The following is a 21,506-nucleotide window of genomic DNA, read 5'->3' as shown; positions in this document are numbered from 1 at the left end:
TTACCCGGGAGGAGAGCTCGAAGGAAGGTGTGAGTAAGGATAGGAGGGTTAAAGAGGTTACTCATGAAGTCAACCTCTGTCTGACACACAAAGCATCCTTCCTAAAGATGAGAGACAGAGCGCAAGCGAGCGTCTGTGTGGGCATTATGCACAGCTGTGTATATATGTTGCCCCACATCTGTGTTATCTGTGGCTGGGCCCATCAGTGGACAGGAATACCCTGAAATTGCTGTGTCTCTATAGCTTAGCATTAAGAAAAAAAAAAAATTACTCTTGTGTCTTCTCTGTAACTCCACACTTCGGTATTTCAATAGTTCTTACTCAGGAAGAATACAGAGGAAACCACTGATGGTGCTTTCCTCTGGGGGCGCACTTTCCATTATTCCATGTGAAGTTTTTGGTTATTTGTTTTTGTTATTTTTCATGATGAAATGAGGGGGAAATCATTATTATTACTGGTGAACAATGGTGGGCTGTTTGCCTGTTTCCCTGAAGATACTGCTTCTATTAGCCCATCATGGGGCTCAGCAGATTATAGAGGGCTGTCAAATATGTTGTTGTTATGTGCCATCGAGTTGATTCTGATTCATAGAGCTGTCAAATATATCATCTCACTTAATCCACTCATTCATTTGACAAATATTTGATAAATGCTTCGTACGTGCCAGGCACAGTTCTAGAAGCCAGCGATACAGCAGTGAACAAAAAAGACAAAAATCCCCTCCCTCCTAGGAACTTACATTCTAGTGGATATAGAAAGAGATACAACAAAATAAATGATATGGCATATGAGAAGGAGAAAAAGCAAGGCTGGGAACAGTGATAGAGAGTCATGGGGGATGGGAGGCTGCAATATTAAACTGGGTGGTCAGGGAAGGTGACCTATATAAACCAAGACTTGAAGGAGGCGAGGTAGTGAGCCATGAAGCTATTTGGGAGGCAGAGGTAACAGTAGATGCAAAGGCTCTGAGGTAAGAGCATGGCTGGCATGTTTGAGGAACAGCCAGGAAGCCAGCGTAGCTGGGGAAAAGTAATAGGAACTGGGATTGGAGAGGTAAGAAGTCTATGGGGCCGTGTGGGACTTTTGATTTTTGCCCAAAGTGGGACGGGAGCCACTAGAGGATTTTGAGCAGAGGCAGGTCATAATCTAAGTGTTCATAGAGTCAGTCTGGCTTCTGAGCGAAGGATTAACTGTAGTAGTGTTACCGCAAATTGCGGGTTCGAGCTGCCTGCCGCAAAGCCAGTACTGACACAGGAGGAGGTAAGCAGTAAGAAGGCTTTATTGAATACCGGTATTCAAGAGACAGAGGGGGTTAAATTTCTCCCAAATTCTGTCTGCCCTAAAGGGTTGATGGGAGGGTTTTATACAGAAAAGATCACAGTTACCTAATGTTTTGAGCACAGTAGTTCACAGATGGTCTTATACATCACAAAACAACGACAAAAACTCTTTATTAAACTAAAGATAAACATGTCAGGCACCTGGACTCTAATCAGTATATTTATAACAGGCTGAAAAACTCTGGTAAGAATCTCTCGGCTAGTGGGGCTGTTTTACCAAGTCCACTGTGGCTGAGATAGGGAGCAAGAAAGCAAACCTTCCTGTCGCTTTGCAGGCTGAAGGCCGTTTCTCAAGACAACAAAGAAAGGAGACATCAAAGCCACAGGAGCTGAGAGAGTTCCACACCCCTTCGGAGGAGACCAGTGCAGCTGGTGCAATTAAAAAATGTTTAGAGATTACTTAGAGCATCATTATGGCATTAGCCATGTCAATCTCTCAATCGCCTATTTCGAATAAGGGAAAATATGTTGTAAGGTATTAGGGTGTTTGTTATGTTTAAGAGGGGAACAGGCTGTTCAGCTATATTTTGAACAGAGCCTGCATCATTTTTCCAAGGACTAGAGATTAATCACAGCTATATTAAAACAAATGAGAAAATATATTCTCCCTAATATTAAAACACTAAAGAAAAAAACATTTTCACTACTTCAGTAGGGAAGTGGGGAAGGAGCCCTGGTGGCTCAGTGGTTAAAGTGCTTGCTGCTATCAGAAAGGTCTGCTTGAACCCATCAGCTGCTCCTTAGAGAAAGATGTGGCAGTCCGCTTCTGTAAAGACTACAGCCTTGGAAACCCTACTGGGCAGTTCTGCTCTGTCCAATAGGGTCACTGAGTCGGAATTGACTCAATGGCAACGGTTTGGTTTTATTTTTTTAGGAAAGTGGCGAGACCTGTTAGGAGGCAATATGCACAGTGAGAAGTGGACATGCGCCACTGGAAGAAGGATGGAGCTGCAGAAGCGGGTGGGGTAGGGAAAACCAGGGAGCCGATTGAGAAGTCCAGAGGGATGGGGAGTGATGCGTTCGCGAGAGGGTCCCAGCTGGGGATAGACAGCGCCTGCATGGTGACACGATACTCCCCATCGGGTCATTCCCATTTCACAGATGTAAACACTTCCGGGCCGAGGACCCTGCTCAGGATGCGTCCCCCATCGGGATGGCGGGTCACGGTGGCCGCGGGTTGGCGCCCCCTGGCGGTGCGTGGTGAACCGTGGCGGTGGCGGCGGCGATGGCGGCGGCGGTGGCCGGAGCGCGGAAGTGCGGAGAGCCGGGGGAGTTGGGCGAGCCGGACCGCCGGGCCCTGTACTTCTGCGGAAGCATCCGCGGCGGACGCGAGGACAGGGCGCTGTACGAACGGATCGTCTCACGGTTGCGGCGCTTCGGAGTAGTGCTCACCGAGCACGTGACGGCCGCCGAGCTGGACGCGCGCGGTGAGGCCATCGGGGCCCGGGTGGGACAGGCCGGCGGGAGCGGGAGTGGGACCAGGTCTCGGTCCATCTGCACCGCAACTGCAATCCCCGCAGGCGGTGACCGCCCGTGACCCCGCGGCGCGTCTCCACTGCCCGGAGCCCGCCCTCTTGCCCCGGGTGCTCCATCTAGCGTCGTTGCCCTAGAGCGAGACGAGGCCAGGGCTCAGGGCCGCGTGTGTCTTAATACATTTGCGGTGTGACCCCAATTTATAATTCCGTTATTATCTTGACTTTTAGTTCCATCTTGTAGAACTTTCTTCAGCTCCTGCCGGGGCGTTTGTAGGGTGGGTCAGCTGCACTGTGCGCAATTCCCACCTCTGCCCAGTTCCCACCTCACTGGCTGGCCTCCTCTCCCTCGTTTTTCATCCTCTGAACATAGTTTGGGTCACACTTTGGTATTTTCAGGCATTGTCTGGGCCTTTACCTCCCTGGCTCTGTGCGAACTGGGGTCACATCTTTGTGTTTGTCTTTGCTTATGTGGTCTTTTATTTTTATATATATATATATGTGTGTGTGTATATGTATGTAATCTTGTTGTTATATAATCTTTTTGTTGTTGAAAATATACACAGCAGAACATACACCAATTCAACAGTTTCTACATGTACACGTACAATTCAGTTAGATTGATGACATTTTCAAACCATTCTCACCCCCCTTGTCTGAATTGCTCTGCCCCCATTAAGGTAAACTCTCAGCCACTTAAGTGGCCTGTCCGATCTTTCTAGTTGCTGTTGTCAGTTTGATCCCATATAGTTCTTAAAAGGACACAATGCTCAAGGCAGACATGTGGTCTTTACATATGTGGCTTGGGTGCTTTGAAAATCTGAGCTCGCAAAAAAAACAGCAGAGCTGACTCTGGTGGGAGGTATTGAACGGGGTCTAAACCTACTGCCTCGGGGTGGCTATGCCTTCGAGGCTCTCTACCCAGCTGGCTCCTGTCAACTGTTCCTTCCTTGCCTTTGGTGACATAACAAAATCTCCTTTTCTAACCACTCAACCTTCCTCCTTCATAGACTCTCCACTGAGCATGTCGTGAGGCTCAGCTCCCCCCATGTGGCTACCAGTTCTTGATAGTTTTCACCACCTTTCAGCCTACTGGATAGCATTGGGTGGGAGACCCACCATTGTCTTAAAACTGCAAAATGTGGTTCAGCATATGTTCCCTCAATTGAAATGAAGCTCATCCTCCTGCTTTCCCCTTTTTTCAGCAAGCCCTCTTAGACCCTGACAGTCCCCATTCCTTTTTTATTGTACTTTAGATGGTTTACAAAACCAGCTTCTCATTAAAGTTAGTACACATTGTTTCATGACATTGGTTAACAACTCCACGACATGTCAACACTGGCCCTTCTTGACCTTGGGTTCCCTATTACCAGTTTTCCTGTCCCCTCATGCCTTCTAGTCCTTGCCCCTGGGCTGGTGTCCCCTTTAGTCTCGTTTTATGGGCCAGTCCATCTTTGGCTGAAGGGTGAACCTGAGAAGTGACTTCATAACTGAGCTAAAAGGGCATCCGGGGGCCATGCTCTCGGGGTTTCTCCAGTCTGTCAGCCCAGTAAGTCTGGCCTTTTTTTGTGTTAGAATTTTGTTCTACATTTTTCTCTTGCTCTTTCCCGGACCCTCTATTGTGATCCCTGTCAGGGCAGTCAGTGGTTGTAGCCAGGCACCATCTCGTTGTGCTGACCGTCCTCATTCTTCTAACATCCTCTGTTACAGTGTGGTTGCTCCTGGGTCTCTCTAAAGCACAGCTTTGATCCACTGGTCCTGAATCTCTCTGACCCTTGCAGTTTGAAAATTGTGCCTAGCGCTCTTACACTTCTGCTCAGAAAAACTTAAGTGGTCCCCATTGCTCTAGCCAGGGGCAGATCCAGGTTTTGTGGGGTCTAAAGCAATTTTGGGAGACCTTTTTAAGACAAAATTACAAAATTGCTAGGGCCTTGGGAAGGCCTGTGCAAGCAAGGGATCCTGCACCTTAAGCTTCCTTACTGTCATGGTATATCCACTCCTGCCTAGTAGTTCTGGATCTTTAGTGTGCCCGAGTATCATCGGGGGGAGCGTGTTTAAAATGCGTATTTCCCAGCCCCCATAATCCTAACATACAGCAGTCTAGGATCAAGCCTTAGAATCTGCATTTTTAGCTAGCAAGCTCTCCAGTGATTCAGCTCTGACGCAGATGGGCGGTGGACCTTACCATTGTTAATCAAGCTGGAACTAGGAGATCCTCACCCTCTGGCCCGAGTCTCACCTTTGTCCCACCACTTCCTACTGGTCATGCTTTGCCTTAGGGCAGTGGTTCTCAAACCTAAGTGTGGATCAGAATTGGTGCGTGGAGACCTCATGAAGGCACAGAGAACCAGGCTCGTTGGTACCTGAGTCTCTGTGTTTTTACCAGGTTTTCCAGGTAATTCTGGGACCCACCAAAGCTTGAGAACTGCTAAATTGTTGTTCTCCATCGTTTCCTTATACAGGCTAGTCTCCTGCCTGCCATTTACCCCACCTGGGATGCTCTCCCTACCCCTCTCCACCTCAGAGCCAAACATCAATGCACCTTTCCCTAATCACCCAGGCCCACCGTGAATTAGTCCTTCCCTTAATCTCATCTATATTGCTCATCTGGCTGTAATCACACATCCCATCTGGCACAGGAGTGATTTTTTTCTTGAGGATATTCCATTTCCTCACTCCTCTTCATGGGATCTTTGTGTTGGGAGGGCCCTTGAAGGTTGTCGAGTACAAGTCCCTCTCCCCCAGGTGGGTGGATATGCGGGTGCAGTGAGGGCAGAGGAGAATTCCTGAGTACTGAGAATGGGTGCTCACCCTTGACCAGCATTCCCTCCACCCCAGGGGAGGAGGCTGCTGGAGGTGACACACTCATCCATGACCGGGACCTGGCCTGGCTGAAGCAGGCAGATGGTGAGTGCTGCTCCCTTGACCCACAAACTCCTCTGGGGTGATGGCTTCCCTGGACATCCCTGCCTTCATACCCAGAAGGGTCTCCCTCGAGCTCCCCTCTCACCACCACCAGACTCTGACACCTCTTCCTTACAAGCCCCAAGTGCCACAGATACGGGGCCTTTTTCTCAGTCTCCTCTTTCTTCCCAGTGGTTGTAGCAGAAGTGACGCAGCCGTCCTTGGGTGTTGGCTATGAGCTGGGCCGGGCCGTGGCTCTCAACAAGCGAATCCTGTGCCTGTTTCGCCCACAGTCTGGCCGAGGTGAGCACTCCAAGCCCTGGATGGCCACCCCTCCCTCTCCAGCATTCTGGGCACCCATCTCTCATCTCCTACCTTATTGGGCTCTGAATACAACCCCCAACAAAGGACAGGAGGAACTGGGGTTGGGGGGACATGGAGGGAGGAGGCGTCACCTTCCTCTACCCTTCCCAGTGCTTTCAGCCATGATCCGGGGAGCAGCTGACAGCTCACAGTTTCAGGTGTGGGACTATGAAGAGGCAGAGGTGGAGGCCATGCTGGATCGATACTTCGAGGCTGCACCTCTCCAGCACGTGGCTGCCTCCCATGACCCAACTGCTTGACTTAATCCCACTTTATTCAGTTCTTCTGGTCCCAGACACTGCTCTAATACCATTCCTGATCTTAGTCCCAGTACTGAATTAAAAGATATGTTTAAAATTCTAATTTTATGTCTGTATATGTGGTTGGGGGGTGGGCAGGTCCTCTAATATCCTCAGTACCCCACTTCATTTTAAGCTGTAGAGACCTTTCAAAAGTTTGTAGGCCCCCAAGAGAAGGACACCTCCTAGTACCCTCAAGCCCCGACCAGGAACACTGATGAGTTCTGGGGAAGGCTGATAGCGGGGATGGCTGTGCCTTGCTCTGTCTCCTCTGAAACGGCTGGGTCGGGACAGTGGCCGTCTGTACCTGGCCCTGTACATGTTGGCCTTCATTTCCCTTTATCAGTTTTGGGTCCTTCCCTGAGGACAGAACAGTCTAGAGGTTTACAGAAAACAGCAAAGAATGAGGAGGGTTATGCGGGGGTGGGGTGAGAGGGATTTGAACCTGGCCCTTGGTGAAGCTGCCTAGCCCACTTCCTGAAAGGTATGTGAAAAAAGTTTATTCAGTAAACAGAAGAAGAAGGTGTCACAGACCCTGGGAGTCAGGCTCCACCCAAGAACAGTGGGAGAGGGTGAGGTCCCCTCCCCGCCCTCAGCCCCATGACTCGGGTGGCCCCAGGTGCTCCCTGTGTCTGGCCCCTCAGTCATAGGCCTCATCATCCTCCTCCTCATCCCCAAAGAAGAAAGTCTCTCGGTCCAGGTTCTCAGACTCTTCATCATAGGAGAAGCTGTCATTGTCCAGCTCCTCATCAAACGCGTCCTGCTGCCATTCGGGCACGTCGTCCTCGTCCTCATCCTCTTCCTCCTCCTCGTCCTCATCCACCTCCAGCCCCGAGGAGCCCTGGGGCCTGGGAGAGCCACCACACTCAGCCCCAAGGAAGCCTGACATCTCCCACTCCCCCTCGTGGCTGGGACTGCCCTACTCACTGACTGCCGGGCATGTTGGAGCCTTTCGCCTCCCGGGCCTCTAAACTCGATGGACTCTGGAGACCAACCCGGAAATCCTGGCAAGGAGACAAAGGATACAGGGCAGGAGAGTAGACAGTGGGTCTTTGTGCCTAGTATTCCTTCAACCAACATTTTCTGAAGGCCTATGGGGTGCCAGGCCCTTCCTAGGAATGCACCCACCTCTCCCTTCCCTCACCGCAGCACCCACAGACTCCTGGCCTTTTGTGTGATTTAATGCAGAGACTGTCTCCAGGGATATGTGGTGAGGACACCACCCCTGCGCTTAAGGAGCTTACACTGTGCATTTGTATTTTGTCTGCCCAACTGGTCAGTAAGCTCCCTGAGGGCAGGATTCATAGACTCAACATGAGTGCGTTGAAACTAGAAAAAAACTCAGCGATGCCTTACTCTAGGGGATCCCAATCCTAGCCCCGACTCCTGGGATTTTGAATCTACACATCTGGGAAGTATAGTTGGAAAAAACGCCCAAGTGATTCTGATGAGCACCTGGCCGAACACCCTTGATCTGGGATAACCAACCCCTTTATTTGGAGACCCAGGGAGGGTAAGTGACAGAGCCCAACATTACTCCACGGGCCAGCCTGGGAATGAAGACACGCACCCAGGCTTCCTAACCTCTGTTCACCCGTGTGGCCTTTCCTTCTGGATTCCCCCCTAGAGCAGGAGGAGGAGAGGCACAGGGCTGGGGCTACCTGGGCAGAATGCTGCAGGATGGCCAGCAGCCGCTCCTGGATGCGCCGGAGCAGTTCCATGCCGGTGTTGAGGCAGTCCGCCCGCAGCAGGCGCAGCGAGGAGGCCAGGTCTCTGCACCGCAGCAGAGTCTCCTCTGCAGGGAGAGGGCATGGGTCACAAGGCTGCTGCCCCTTCTTTCATTCTCATCCACTCCTTCCTTCGACAAACCTCTAGTGACATCTACCAAATGCCCAGAGCTCTAGACCCTCATTCTCATGGAGTTTCCATTCTAGTTGGGGAACAGACCACCATCAAACAAAATGACAGGTGAGATCTGTGCCCAAAGACACTCACAGCACGTACTTTAAAAAAGCCAGGTGGCGGGCTATGAAGACTTGAGAAGAGTAAAAGGACGAAGTGGAGGTGGTGGTGGGGGATGCAGTTTTACCCACTCGCGTGTCTGGGTGGGGGTGGGGTGCTCAGAACGGGGGGTGGCGGGGAGGAGGACAGGAGAGAGGATGCAGCAGGCAGGTTGGGGCAGGGCCTCACCGAGGAGGATCTGCAGGGCATTGGTGTGCAGCTCCAGGTTCTCGGTCTGCTGCTCCACCACGTCCATGTACTCAGTGTCCTGGTTGTAGAAGCTGTACACACAGGCATAGGCCAGCACCTGGGGGAGCACAAGTCAGCCCTCCCATTGCCCGGGTTTGGCACCTCCCTGCCCCACCTGCCTCTCCTCATTCCCACCATCCAGACATGTTGGATGAAAGGAGCCAAGCCCACCAGCCCCCGTGGCACACTCTTCTGCCCTCTCCTGTCCCCTACCCGCCACAACCTTTCGAGCCTGCTCCAGTCCCCGGCAGGCATCGTTTAGGAAGGCGAAGGATTTCGGCGGGGGCACCTCATGGATAGCAGATACTCGGTTCCGCAAGTTGACGGCAAATTCCTGTCCAGGGGAAGGCGCATCAGCACCAGCCCTGCCCCACCCATCAGCACAGCACCCCATCCATCCCATCAGCTGTTCCCGTCCTCGGACCTCCTCCCAGGCCCGCTGTCTCCTGCCTGCTCACCCGGGCCTGGTGGTGGAAGGTGCACCTCTCGTTGTAGTCCTGGAACCGCTTCTCCTGGCGAGCGGCTTTGCTGACCTGGGAAGGACATGGTGCTTGGCTTGGGCAAGATGAGGTGAATCAGTATAACAGCCACCATTTATGGAGGCCCTTCTGCACTTCACTTAGGTTTCTTCATCTGATCCTCGTAACTGTGTGCGGTAGGTGCTCTTGTTATCCCCTTTTAGAGATAAGGACGCTGAGGCCTGGAGACATAAACTGACTCGCCCAAAGCCACACAGAGTAGTGGGGACAGGATCTGCCTCCAGAGTCCTTGCTTGTCTCTGCTCTGGCCTGGTGCCTCCCTGAGGATGCCCAGTCCTCCCGCCCTCTCTGTAGCCACTGCAGTATAAGAGTCCTATTCTGGAGCTGAACGGCCCTGTGGACAAATCACCTTGTACAGAACTCCCAGCCCTTGTAGCCCCAGGTGCTTGTCTTCTCCGCACTGAGCCTTTGTCCCAGCAGCTGGGTGGCTGCTCTGGACACAAAGCCTTTTTGTCCAGGGCTGAACATCCCATCCCAACTAATTGCGGTCCTCCGCCTTATCCAGTGCCCACCCCTTACCATGGCAGAGCAATTGTAGTAGTCTTTGTGATTTGGCTTCCAGGACTTGAGGCAGCGCCAGCAGAATCCATGGTTACATTTGGCACAGGTCATGCTATGGAGGAAGCTCACTCGTCAGAGGGCTCCTGACTCTGGCAGGGCTGGACCAGGAATGCCAAGGCCCTGGAGGGCACTGAAGATGCCCTGGTCTCTGTCCCCTTCCCATGCCATCCCTACTGAATGCATACTTGCCTCTGCATTCCCCCAGGCAGTGTAGACTAAAGCAGGACAAGGAACATTAAGATCCAGGGAATCACTTTGGGGGGTGCCGTGTGAGGGTGGCTGAGTGACTGCCCTGTTTGCTAATCCTCATTGCCCCTTCCCCACTGCCCATCTTCTTACCCTCTCAGACCTCCCGTTTGCCCTTTGACCACTTCACTGCCCACAGTACCCCCTTCTTACTGCAGACACCCCTCGTTCTTCTCAATGGGAGCCTGACAGCTGGGACAGCGCTTGGAGATAAGTTTGGCCAGGTGCTTGCTCTGGGCCTCCAGGCTCATTCCATCGTAGTAGCCGCCATCATCGACCCACTGAGACATGTGGCCACAGCTGGCGGGGTAGTGCGCCTAGAGTAGAAGGGGCAGTGAAGACACACAGGGCCCTTACTGAGGATGGCACTGCTGGAGAGCATGGGTGAGAGGGAGGGAGAAGGCACAGGCCACATCTGGGGGGTACCTAAAAGCGTTTCACTGGGTGCAAGGGGTGAGAGAGGACAAGTCAGAGTCTGTGTGTGTGGCAGCGGGGGTGAGAAAGGGAGCTGTGTGAATCCCTGCTCACGGTCAGGGCTGGATGGGCACCCACCTCAGGGAAGCTACAGCTGAAGCAGGAGGCCCAGCCACACTTGGAGCAGGCCGTCCCGCAGCCCAGGCCCTGGCGGCATAGGATGCGGTCGCAGCCCTGGGGGTTGGTGCACCAGGTCAGGTTGGAGCAGCTGTCCACATAGCCACGCAGGAGGGCCTTCTCGTACTGTGGGACATAGGTGCCAGGGGTGAGGGCATGGCTCTCCAGGATGCCAGCCCCTCCCTTACTTCCCAGCGCCCTGCATGTCAGCCCACTCCCTGGGTTGCCCCTTCGGCTCTGTGCTGGAGGCTCTCTTGGAGGAGAGTGGATACCTTGGAGATGACCTCTGGAGAGGAGACGATGGCACGAATGAAGGCCCCCGTGGGCTGGGCAGGGCAGTCGGCAATGGGGCAAGTGCAATTCAGCACGAGGTTCTGCTCAATTCGAGTTGTCAGATACTCATTCCAGCAAGACTGGGGAGGGACAGACAAGGGGTTGCTCAGAGGTGGCATGGGAGCAGCATGAGATGAAGGTGTCCTGTAGACCAGCCTAGGATCCTGCCCCTCCACGACCATCTGAAAGGCCAGAGACAAGCCTGCTTCTAGATCAGCTTCAAAACCAACCCTAATCTTTCCGGCTTTCATGGGTTTTCCTGGGATTGGTTTTGAGGATGTGTGGGCTGGGGTATTATTAGCCTAATTACTTTTGGGATGAACACAGAATGGGTAAAAGAGAATAAAGAAAAAGGAGAAGAAACTAGATTCGAGTTCTAAGATTGACTCAGAGAGAGTAAGAAGGTCAGAGAGAAGGAAGGCTGGGGCAGGGGGTCACCTTTCCCCTCGGGTGGCTGGCCTCCCGACACCACGAACGCAAACGCAGCTGTGGTCACCCTCTGCACTCTATCTGCTCATCTCCACCGCCTCCGTCTGGATGTTCCCATCGCCCCGGACTCATGCCTCAGTCTCTTCACAAGACAGGCCTGCCCACTGCAGTCCCCAAACCCTGATGGAGGGTACCAGTGCTGCCCCGGTCACCAGCATCAGAACCTCCACGTCTCTTGGATCCTTCATTTGCTCCCATATCACTGCCCTGCCCTAAAAAAGAGTCAGGCCATTATCCCCTCACCCCCAAACCACTGCAAGAGCCTGTCCTGATAAATGGCCGTCCTACCTCCTGACTCCCCCCACTCAATCCATCTGCTATGAGCATGATAGCAGCCTGAGGCTCCTCAAACTCTCCACTGATGACCCCTTGCCCTCACGTTATCCAGTGACGACCCCTTCCCCTCACATTATCTACTGCGGCACCTCTCAGAATGACGGCTCTGAACCACCAGGAGAGAAGGAGTATCTGTAGTATCGATGCTACAGGGTAAATACGAAGTACCTTATTGGACTATTTTTACTTGAAAGAAAAGACTAGAACAAAACAAAACCTTTTTATATTGAAACAAACCTAGATAAATTGGGAAGCTGAATACAAAACTCTTGCATTTTTTCAGATAAAATGGGAAATTTCTCCAAATGCAGACCTCAAGCTTGCAAGCACACAAGTGCCTCAGGGTGCTTGCAGCTGAGATGGGAGACACTGCACTGTAGGACAAAATCCCTGTATGGGTCTGGGTCTGGACCCCTCACTCCCCTGTGGAGCCCCTCTGCTTTGGGCTTGCTCTTGGCTTCTGCTCTCCCCTGTGCTCTCCCCACCCCCCGCCCTCTGCAGGTTCTGCCTGCCGCTCCAGGCTTGGGCTGACGCCAGACCCCAGGGCTGCCCTTCTCTGACTTCTGCATTGCCATCTGGGCCACTGAGCTATGACTTACTCACCAGGCTCCTCCCTGGCTGGGACTTTGTCACACAGCCTGTCTTTCTCTGTCACGTTTTTGGGCTCCCTGTCTGTACATCTCTACAGGGTGCAGCGCCTCAGCGCTTAGTGCCCCGGCCCTGCTTCTCCCTCTCTGGGTGATGCCAGCCAAGCCTCTCTGCTTAATTCAAATTCAAAACTCCAAGGTCCATTTGCCAATCTCCACAGGTGTCCAACGAGCAGTTCAAACATCCCATGGTCAAAACAGATTTCATTTCCCCTTTAACACCTGCTCTTCACCCCCACCTGCGACCCCAACATTTCCCCCACCCAGTAAAAGAGGACACTTTCCATCCACCCAAATGCTCAGGTCAGACATGCAGGAACCGTCCTTGATTCTCTTTCCTAAGGCCCACATCTAATCCACCGAACCCTGCAACTCTACTTCCAAACGTATCCCAAATCTGTCCACTCCTCTCTTTACCACTGCCTCTTAGTCCCAACTACCACCAACTCTTGCCTCTTTTCACAAAAGCCTCCTAACAGGTGTTCCTGCTTCACTCTTGTTTCACCCAAGCATCGTCTTCACTGAAAGGCCAAAGTGATTTTTTAAAAAACACAAATCAGGCATCACCCCGCTACGTAAAGCCCACCAATGGGCTCCCACAAAGCAAAACCCACCATCTGCCAATCCCACCAACCTGGCCCTGGGGTGCCCACCTCTCTAACCTCCTCTCTTACCACTGCCCATCACCTACGGTGCTTCGGCCACCGAGCTCCGCTCCTTTGAGCTTGCTGTTCCCTGGCTTTAGAACACGCTTCCCCAGATCACCTCCTCAGACAGGCCTTCCCGACTGCCCAGTCTAAAGTACCTGACAAGCCCTCAGCCCTGCCCCTATCCTCAGGTGCTTCCTAGGACATTACCCAATTGGATCTTCATCAAGATACTTATCACAGGAGTGTGGAGAGAGAGCCCTGAAGTGAGACTCAAATAAAAAAAAAACCACCCAAACCTAGTTGCAGGGGAGTCGATTCTGACTCATGGGGCCCCACATGTTTCAGAGTAGAACTGAGCTCCATGGGCTTTTCAGTGGTTAGCATCTCACAGAAGTAGACCATCAGGCCTTTCTTCTGTGGTATTGCTGAGTGAATTTGAACTGTACCACCCAGGGACCTGAAATGAGACTACCAAAGTTCAAATCCTGACCTTGGGCAGACTACTGCACCTCCAGGTATCTCAATCTATCATCTGTAACACAGGGATAATAAAAATACCTATCTCATTGAACTATCATGAGAATTAAGTAAAATAATGCATGTAAAACAGCACAATGCCTGGCCCAGAACTAATCCTCCGTAAGTATTAGCTGCTGTTACTATTAGCTCTCAAGCCACTGCTTGCTTGGATTTTTTTCACTCCTTCATACAACACCCACTGTTTGCTATGCACATGGTAGGTCCATGACAAGCTACTAGTTGAATGAAAAATGACGGTGTAAAGGAAATAATTAAGAACCTGGGAAAAGGGTGCATGAGTGACCACACGAACAGAGTAGCTTGAAGGGGAGCAAAAGGGAAGTAGAAGAAAGCACACATACACACACAGGCAAACGCACGTCCCAGATTCACCCACCACGGGAAAACGCGGTTGGGAAAGGCAGCCAGCATTCACGGCACCAGGAGCATGCACCCTGTTAAACTGATGTGTTTGGGTGTGGCGCCAGATCTAAAGAGCTGTGAGGCACAGAATATCAGACACGCAGCCTCCCGGCTCTCTGCACCTCAGCCTCCTCTCTCCCTGGCCTGAAGACCATCACTCCTGATACAGCTTGGCGGTAGCAAGTCCTAACTTCCCATAATTCTCTCCTACTCTTGTGCTGTTTCATGATTTATACAATGTATATAATAAAAGAAGTGATAATGTTCTGAGATAAAGGGACTTTAATTGTGATAAGAAAAAAATAAAATGTAGTTATAACAAATGATATAACTACAAGGCTCATTTACAAACAGCCTTGGCACATACTTTGTCATCTATTTTATTTACATCATCTATTTATGACATATATATAAAATGTATGTCAAGGCACTTTGTATACAGGTACTGATATGTCCATCTATCTATCAGTTCTCAAACTCAGCTGAATATTGGCATCACCTGGGGAGCTTTTAAAATACCAGATGCCTGGGTCTCACCTCCAGAGATTCTGATTTAATTGTCTGGGGTACAGACTAGGCATCAAGATTTTAAAAAGCTCCCCAAGTGATCCTAAGATGCAGCAAAGTTTGAAAACAACTGATATGTATCAGTGGATCCCAACAACTACCCTCAGAGTCCAGGCAGGTGGCACCATTTACAGATGTCCACACCACTTTAAGAGGGACTAAGAGACTTGCCCAACATTGCCCAGGTTAGTGAACGCAAGAATTCCCAAGGAACCGTGTTAGGTGGAAACGCAGGGGCAGGAGAGAGTCTGGCCGGCCTCACCTTGCAGCAGGAGTGCATACAGCAGAGAGAGGGCAAGTCGTCTTCGGGCTCCAGGGGGCTGATGCAGACAGGACACTGGTCAGGGCGGGTGGGAGCGACCTGGGCCTGGGGGACACGCAGCCCAGCTGCCAGCAACAGTGGCTCAGGGTTGTCACTGTAGCTCTGCAGCAGCTGCTCGGCGCCCCAGTGGGAATGAGCCAGCAGGTGCTGAGCCACATCTGGCTCTAGGTTTAGCGTCTCCTGCACCTGCCGCACCGTCTGCTCCATCAGCCCTTCCACCTCCTGAGGGCTCATAGTGCGGCCTGCAGGCAGCTGGAGAGACGCCAGGGCAGCCACAGCCTCTGGGCTTGGGAGGGGGAGGGGTGAGAGAGACAGTAGTCAGTATCTCTCCCTGCCTTATCCAACCCACTAACTAAACTCCTGGGGCACAGCCTGCACATTGGGATTTTAAAAAAGCTCCCCAGGTGATTATAAGATGCAGCAAAAATTAAGAACCACTGATACGTATTGGTGGATCCTAACAACCACCCTTCAGAGTCAAGGCAGGTGCCACCGTTTACAGGTGTCAAAACCAGTTTAAGAGGGACTAAGAGACTTGTCCAACATTGCCCAGGTTAGTAAATGGCAGAGCAGCCCTGGGGGCCCTGGTAGAATATTGGTTAAGAGCTCAGGCTGCTTTGCTAACCAAAATGTCGGCAGTTTGAATCCACTAGTCGCTCCTTGGAAACCCTATGGGGCAGCTCTACTCTGTCCTATAGGATCACTATGAGTCAGAATTGACTCAAAAGCCATGGGCTTTTTTTTTTTTAAACTAAACTCCAACTGGTCTCTAACTCCCTACTGCCAGACCAGCCTGAGGCTGTAGATGACTGTTTCTCACCAGGGGCTCTGTTAGCATTTTGGGAGAGACCCACAACAGTTGGCTCAGAAGACATAGAAGAGTTTGGAAATGTGAGGGGTGGGCTGGCTGCCACAAAGACTAGGGGCACTGCTCATAGCTAGTGGGCAGTGGTCAGGACGCGAAGTGACCTACAGTAGATAGGGCAGTCCCATTGTGGGTCCCTCCGAAAATGCTAACAGAGCCTCTGGTAAGAAAGTCATCTATAGCCTCACTACTCCAAGTGTGGTCTTGGGCCAGCAGTATGGGATCACAAGGAACGTGTCTGAAATGCTGGATCCCTAGCCCACCCCAGATCTACTGACTCAGAACCTGCATGGTAACACGATCCCCAGGTGATCTGTGTGCAGGTCAAAGTCTGAGAAAGACCACTCTACAGAGAACTCACTTGACACACGAAGCAAACTGCAGGCATGAAAAGTAATGCCATAACAGTTTCTGGTGAACCGGATCTGATGTTAAAAAGCTTTAGGGGTGCTGGCTAATTAGGGAAATCCTATGGCAAGTTCCTTTGCAGAGCTGGTTTCCTGAAAACCTGAGTTTGTATATTTCACTGAGCAGAATATTCCACGTTTGCTTAGAATGAGGCACATCTGTAAAGGAGTTTGTCTGGGTCCCTTGCATTAGGCCTGGCTCTAAGTGGATGGGGACAGCAAGGCCCCTGACTGGGTGGCACTGGGAGTGGGAAGGTGAACTAGCAAAGTGGGAGAAATCACAGGGACAGGGAAAATAGACAAAGCAAGAAATGAAATATTTCCTCACAAGGGAACCTGGCTGTGGCAGTGTGACCCCTCCCATTTTACTGTCATCCCACCTGTCCCTCTACACTGATGTGGAGCCCCTGCAGCAGGCTACTGGGGTGGGGGTAGCTACCTAGGCTTCGGGGTCTTGGTGCTCTGGCTGCCACAGAAGGGGATGTCTGCCTGGCCCCGGCAGGTCCCTGTGGGCTCTGGGGTAGCATACATCAGGATCTGGGGCCGGTCGTCGCGCCGTTCCACATAGCCCTGACCCAGGAGGTGCAGGATGCAAGAGAGAACATCTGTACTGGTACAGGCCACGCACCCCAAAACAGTGCGGCCCAGGCTTCCGGGGGGATTTGGACCCTTCTGCCAGGCTTCCAGCACCTGAAGGAGAACATAGGCAGGTCACTTTTAACCTATGGGAGGCAGGCAGAGCATGGGCTCTCGAGCCAGCCTGCCTGGCTTCGAAGCCCAGCTCTGCCACTTACTAGCTGTGTGACTGTGGATAAACTACTAAACTTTCCTATGACTCACTTTTCTTATCTAGCAAATGGGGATTATAATAATGAAAACTATTTCATGGGATTCCTGTGAGGATTAAACACTCCTGTCTTGTCTTTACTTTCCAACTGCCCTGTCAGGAATAGAAAACTCAGATGGAAACAGCACCCCACAGAGGTCTCATATTGAGGGAGTTTATCTTTCCTTGTGGTGACCCCTGGTCCCAACCCCTCTCCACCCTAACTATGACTTCCTTCCTTGCCCAACTTCATGTCCCCTCCCTACCTACCAGACAAACCAGCTGGTCTATGTGGAGGCCCTTTTCTCCATGGGCTTTGAGAATACGGACAAGAAGACAGCTCAAGAGGTTCCTCTTCTGTTCCAGGGTCCGGCCTTCATCCCTCTCCACATTCAGGTACATCTGGGCAGGTAGCAGCCACAGGGCCTCCTCACTGGGCTGGGGCCAAGGCTCACGAAGCCGCAGCACACCTGGAACCGCTCCCAGTCAGGTACCCAGGGAGGGGGAGGAAAAAGCAGTAGGGGCTAAGAGGACCCCATTGTCCTCACTCCCTACTATACCACCCCTACCTGAGAGCCCAACCGTCGGGGTAGAGGCTGGACCCAGCACCCACCGACCTACCCCTATGTGGAAACTCCTGACTCTTATGCAGGGTCAAAGGACCATTCTCAGAGGTGAGGGGCACAAGTGCCTGGAGCAATAGCTCTGGAGAGAGGTCAGAATTCTTCAGCAAGGCCTCTACTGACACCTCCTGGTGAGGAGAAACAGGTCCTGTGAGGGCCTCCTTGAGCAGGCCATGGAGGGGAAGGAAAAGAAGAGGGGGGGAAGGAAAAGAAGAGGGGAGGAAGGATGGAAGAAGGAATAGAATTTAGGAGAAGGACAGTGACAGACAAGGTGGATGCGAGGGCAGAGAGAGGCTGAGGAGCTGGGGCACCTCCATTTGATTGAAATTCAACAGCAGCCACATCTGCATAGTGGACACATGCAGGGTCTGGTCACCAAACTGCAGCTCAGCTCGGCCCAGCCACGTCCACTGCAGTCGCCGATGTGGTCCTACGTCCAGGACTGGATGGTTCTGACCTGAGAAGTTGTCGAGGAGAAGTGGGGAGACAAAGAGTAGGGGAAACAAAAGGGTTAGGAGTTGAGGTAAGGGCATACCATTAGCCAAGCATTGCTCCTGCTAGTCTCTGCAGGAAGCAGGGCCCCAGCATTTACAGACAGAGGCTCCTGGTCTGAGCTTCTGGATTTGAGCCTTCTCTGGCAAGCCACAGGTATGTGTGAGCCCGCCTTGTGCCTAGCCCCACACCAGGCAGGCTCTATGGAAGAAACACCAGTGAAAGGAGGCTGTGGGTTTACCCTCCAGGAGCTGACAGTTTTAAAGACCCATTAGGCTGGGTCTCCTCCTTCTCCTGGGTTACAGCTCAGCCAAGGGGAGTCTGGAACGTCTCCTTGTACTAGAAAGCAAGGCTGCTATCAAAGGGAGAGAACGTCAAAAGGCATCAGGAGCCAACCTGGAAGGTGCTCTCTGGCCTAAGATGGGACAATTTGAGCATCAAAAAGAACACCTGCAATGGGTTCCAATTCGTGAACTATTTAAAAATCCATGAGTTCATAATGATTTTTTTTTAAGACCTTACTGGTCACCTTTGGAGGATGCTAGGGAACTAATATATTATTTTGAAAACTGGTTAAAAATAAGGGTGAGGGAGACATGATTCAAGCCTCTCCTGTATTAACTGTACTTCAGGGTAACCAAATAGTTGATGAGAGGCAGTTTTTCTTTATAAAGTATTCCAGCTAATAAGGGAAGATGGAATGACAGAGTATCACTATTTTATAAGCCCTAATGGAATGATAAGGAGCCCTAGTGGTGCAATGGTTAAGCATTCAGCTGCCAACTGAAAGGTGGCGGGCTCGAACCTACAAGCTGCTTCACAGGAGAAAGATGTGGCAGTCTGCTTCCGTAAAGATTTATAGCATTGAAAACCCTATGGGGCAGTTCTACTTTATCCTATAGGGTCACTATGAGTCGAAACCCACTCAGCAGAACACAGCAACAACAATAGAATGATGGACCTAGGCAGTAGTCATGAATGACTGCCCAGTGAAAAGCTGATGGTGAATTATATGATGTGTACAGATCAGGCTGGCAACATGGAGACCCACTGATCCATCTTAACAACACAAAGAAGAGACAACCAGACAGAACATGCCTCATGGCAGAAGTACACCATACCACCTGTACAGTGTTCTTGCTCTCAAAAATCAAACCCGAATCTAAACAAGTCTCTACATATAATCATCAGTTTTCAGGAAATAAAGGCAAAGAACATGCTAGAGGACACCATGTGGATGCAATCAGCAAAATCTAGACTGTGGACAACTTTATTTGGCAAACAACCCAGTTTATTCCACAAATAATTCCAAGAGGGGAAAAAAAAGGAGGGTATCTTACAGATTGAGATTTAAGAGATAACCAAATGCATTGTGTGGTCCTTGTTTGAATTCTCATTAAACAAAATAACTATTAAAAAAGACTTTTGAGGCAATCAGGGAAATATGAACACTGTCTATTTGACCATTATTTAAAAAAAAAAAACCTGTTGCCATCGAGTTGCTTGACTCATAGCAACCCTATAGGACAGCGCAGAACTGCCCTATAGAGTTTCCAAGGAGTGCATGGTGGATTCAAACTGCGACCCTTTGGTTAGCAGCCGTAGCTCTTAACCACTACACCACCAGGGTTGGCTGACGATTATCACGTATTATTAATTTCTAAAGCTTTGTTAATTATAATATCCTTGTTTTCAAGGGGGTGGGGGGAAAGCAGTTAGGGGTGTAGATGAATCGACATTGGTCATGAATTGATATATGTTGGTACATTGGAGTGAGTTCATTTGCTATCTCTTCTATTTTTTGTATACGGTTGAAATGAATCATAATGAAGTTTTTTAATGAGGGTGAAAATAAATCATTCTCAGGCAAATAAAAACTGATAAAGTTTACCATCAATTCTCCCTCATTAAAGAAACTTCTAAATGGTGTACTTTAGGAAGAAGAAAATTACCTAGAAGGAACGATCAAAATGCAAAAGGAAGCGTGACTAAAGCAACTGGTATGAGAACAAAACTAAACATCGCTTGAATAAGACAATAATAATAATAACTAAGCTGGGAAGTAAAAAAAGATTATTCTAGAATAGTCTACAATAGTAGCAAGCAGGATGGGAGCTGGTGCTGGAGTTAAAGGTTTTCTAACGTCCTTTTATTGCTCAGGAGGGTGGGGCGTGCTATTCACCAGTCAAGCCTACAGGTTAAAAATATAAGGGTAATTATATAATAGAATGTGTAACTTCCAAAATGGTGGACACAAAAAAGAAATTAAAAAACAAAACAAAAAACCTCAGTCAACCCAAAAGAAGACAGGGTAAAAAAAGCACAAAAACCCCAGGGTAGAAGAGAACGTATAAAGGTGTTCAATTTATTATTCTTCTTTAGACTATACCTATGTTTTATGTACATTCTTTTGCATATATAAAAAATGTAAGAAGGGTAATAAAAGGTGAGAAATATGAGCCAAATGTACCATTACACATAATAATCATGAATAGGCTAAAATGGACAACTCAAAGAGAGAGACTGTCATCTTGAACAAAAAACAAAATCTAGATATTTACAAGACACATGCCTAAAACACAGGTATGGCAAGGTTAAAAGTATAATGATACTAGACGGAAATGTTGATGAAAGTAGAATCCTGGCATGGGTTTAAAGTATCTCCTCATACAGACTGCTTATTCCTAGTAGTGAGAGAAAAAATATTAACTATACAGTGGAAAAATCACAACCCCTTAACCAGGTAATCAAAACCAACATCACCAACGAGGGGCAGACAGACACCGTGTGCCTCCAGTGTGATACCCTGAGAAGTACATAATGTCACTCATGTAGTATCCCAGCCAGGAATGCACGTAACCTGGATGTAATCATGAGGAAGTATCACTCAAACCTAAAGTGAGGAACTATTAAAAAATGTCTAAAGGGCTGAAATGCCAGTGTCATAAAACACAAAGAAAAGCTGAGGAACTATTCCAGATTAAAGGAAACTAAAGAGACATGAAACTAAACACAACACGTGATTCTAGAATGGATCCTATCCTGGACCAAAAAAAAAAAAAAAGCCACAAAAGATATTACGGGATCAACTGACAAAACTGGAATACATACTGTAGACTAAAATATTGGACCAATGTTAAACTTCTGAAATTGATAAATGAACTGTGATCATATGAGAGAATACCCTTATTCTTTGGAAATATGTCCTGAAGTATTTCGGGGCAAAGGGCCATCTATATGCAATATTCTCTCAAGGATTCAGAAAAAACGCATATGGTCTATACATATACTTACATATATGTACACATACATAAAAAGAGCAAATGATAAAAGCAAAGGCAGCAGAAAATGGGGAGAAAAACTTTACTAGAAAGAAAGGAGAAAGTTACTTCATAATAAAGTTTAATTTACCATGAAGATTCTAAATCCGTATAGTCTGTT

General features: G+C 49.9%; 2 protein-coding genes across 2 annotated transcripts in view; one reads left to right on the top strand and one right to left on the bottom strand.

Moving 5' to 3' along the window:
• The first annotated feature begins 2,566 nt into the window (after positions 1–2,566).
• On the top strand, positions 2,567–6,443 carry DNPH1 (2'-deoxynucleoside 5'-phosphate N-hydrolase 1). The gene is made up of 4 exons (XM_003404177.3): positions 2,567–2,768; positions 5,652–5,720; positions 5,910–6,020; positions 6,192–6,443. The coding sequence occupies exons 1-4, from the start codon at positions 2,567–2,569 to the stop codon at positions 6,338–6,340; spliced, it is 531 nt and encodes a 176-aa protein (XP_003404225.2). The 3' UTR covers positions 6,341–6,443.
• Positions 6,444–6,864: 421 nt separating this feature from the next.
• CUL9 (cullin 9) overlaps positions 6,865–21,506 on the bottom strand; it is a 44,011-nt gene continuing 29,369 nt past the window's right edge. The window contains exons 27-41 of the mRNA XM_064286339.1: positions 17,885–18,030; positions 17,572–17,701; positions 17,221–17,420; positions 16,564–16,814; positions 14,793–15,138; positions 10,839–10,979; positions 10,528–10,692; positions 10,129–10,292; positions 9,688–9,781; positions 9,088–9,162; positions 8,853–8,963; positions 8,570–8,687; positions 8,041–8,174; positions 7,307–7,383; positions 6,865–7,227 (exon numbers count right to left, since the gene is read on the bottom strand). Coding sequence (XP_064142409.1) covers positions 7,020–7,227; positions 7,307–7,383; positions 8,041–8,174; positions 8,570–8,687; positions 8,853–8,963; positions 9,088–9,162; positions 9,688–9,781; positions 10,129–10,292; positions 10,528–10,692; positions 10,839–10,979; positions 14,793–15,138; positions 16,564–16,814; positions 17,221–17,420; positions 17,572–17,701; positions 17,885–18,030 — 2,360 coding nt within the window. The 3' untranslated portion in view covers positions 6,865–7,019. The remainder of the gene's footprint in view (positions 7,228–7,306; positions 7,384–8,040; positions 8,175–8,569; positions 8,688–8,852; positions 8,964–9,087; positions 9,163–9,687; positions 9,782–10,128; positions 10,293–10,527; positions 10,693–10,838; positions 10,980–14,792; positions 15,139–16,563; positions 16,815–17,220; positions 17,421–17,571; positions 17,702–17,884; positions 18,031–21,506) is intronic.

The sequence above is a fragment of the Loxodonta africana genome, chromosome 1, assembly GCF_030014295.1.
Source record: "Loxodonta africana isolate mLoxAfr1 chromosome 1, mLoxAfr1.hap2, whole genome shotgun sequence".
Taxonomy (NCBI): Eukaryota; Metazoa; Chordata; class Mammalia; order Proboscidea; family Elephantidae; genus Loxodonta; species Loxodonta africana.
This window is presented reverse-complemented; position numbering and strand designations above follow the sequence as displayed.

Excerpts from the sequence above, each read along its gene's own strand:
- DNPH1 (XM_003404177.3), top strand. The coding sequence starts at position 2,567 with ATGGCGGCGGCGGTGGCCGGAGCGCGGAAGTGCGGAGAGCCGGGGGAG. Across the intron at positions 5,721-5,909 it reads CTGGCTGAAGCAGGCAGATG|TGGTTGTAGCAGAAGTGACG; the intron begins GTGAGTGCTGCT and ends CTTTCTTCCCAG. Across the intron at positions 6,021-6,191 it reads TCGCCCACAGTCTGGCCGAG|TGCTTTCAGCCATGATCCGG; the intron begins GTGAGCACTCCA and ends TACCCTTCCCAG.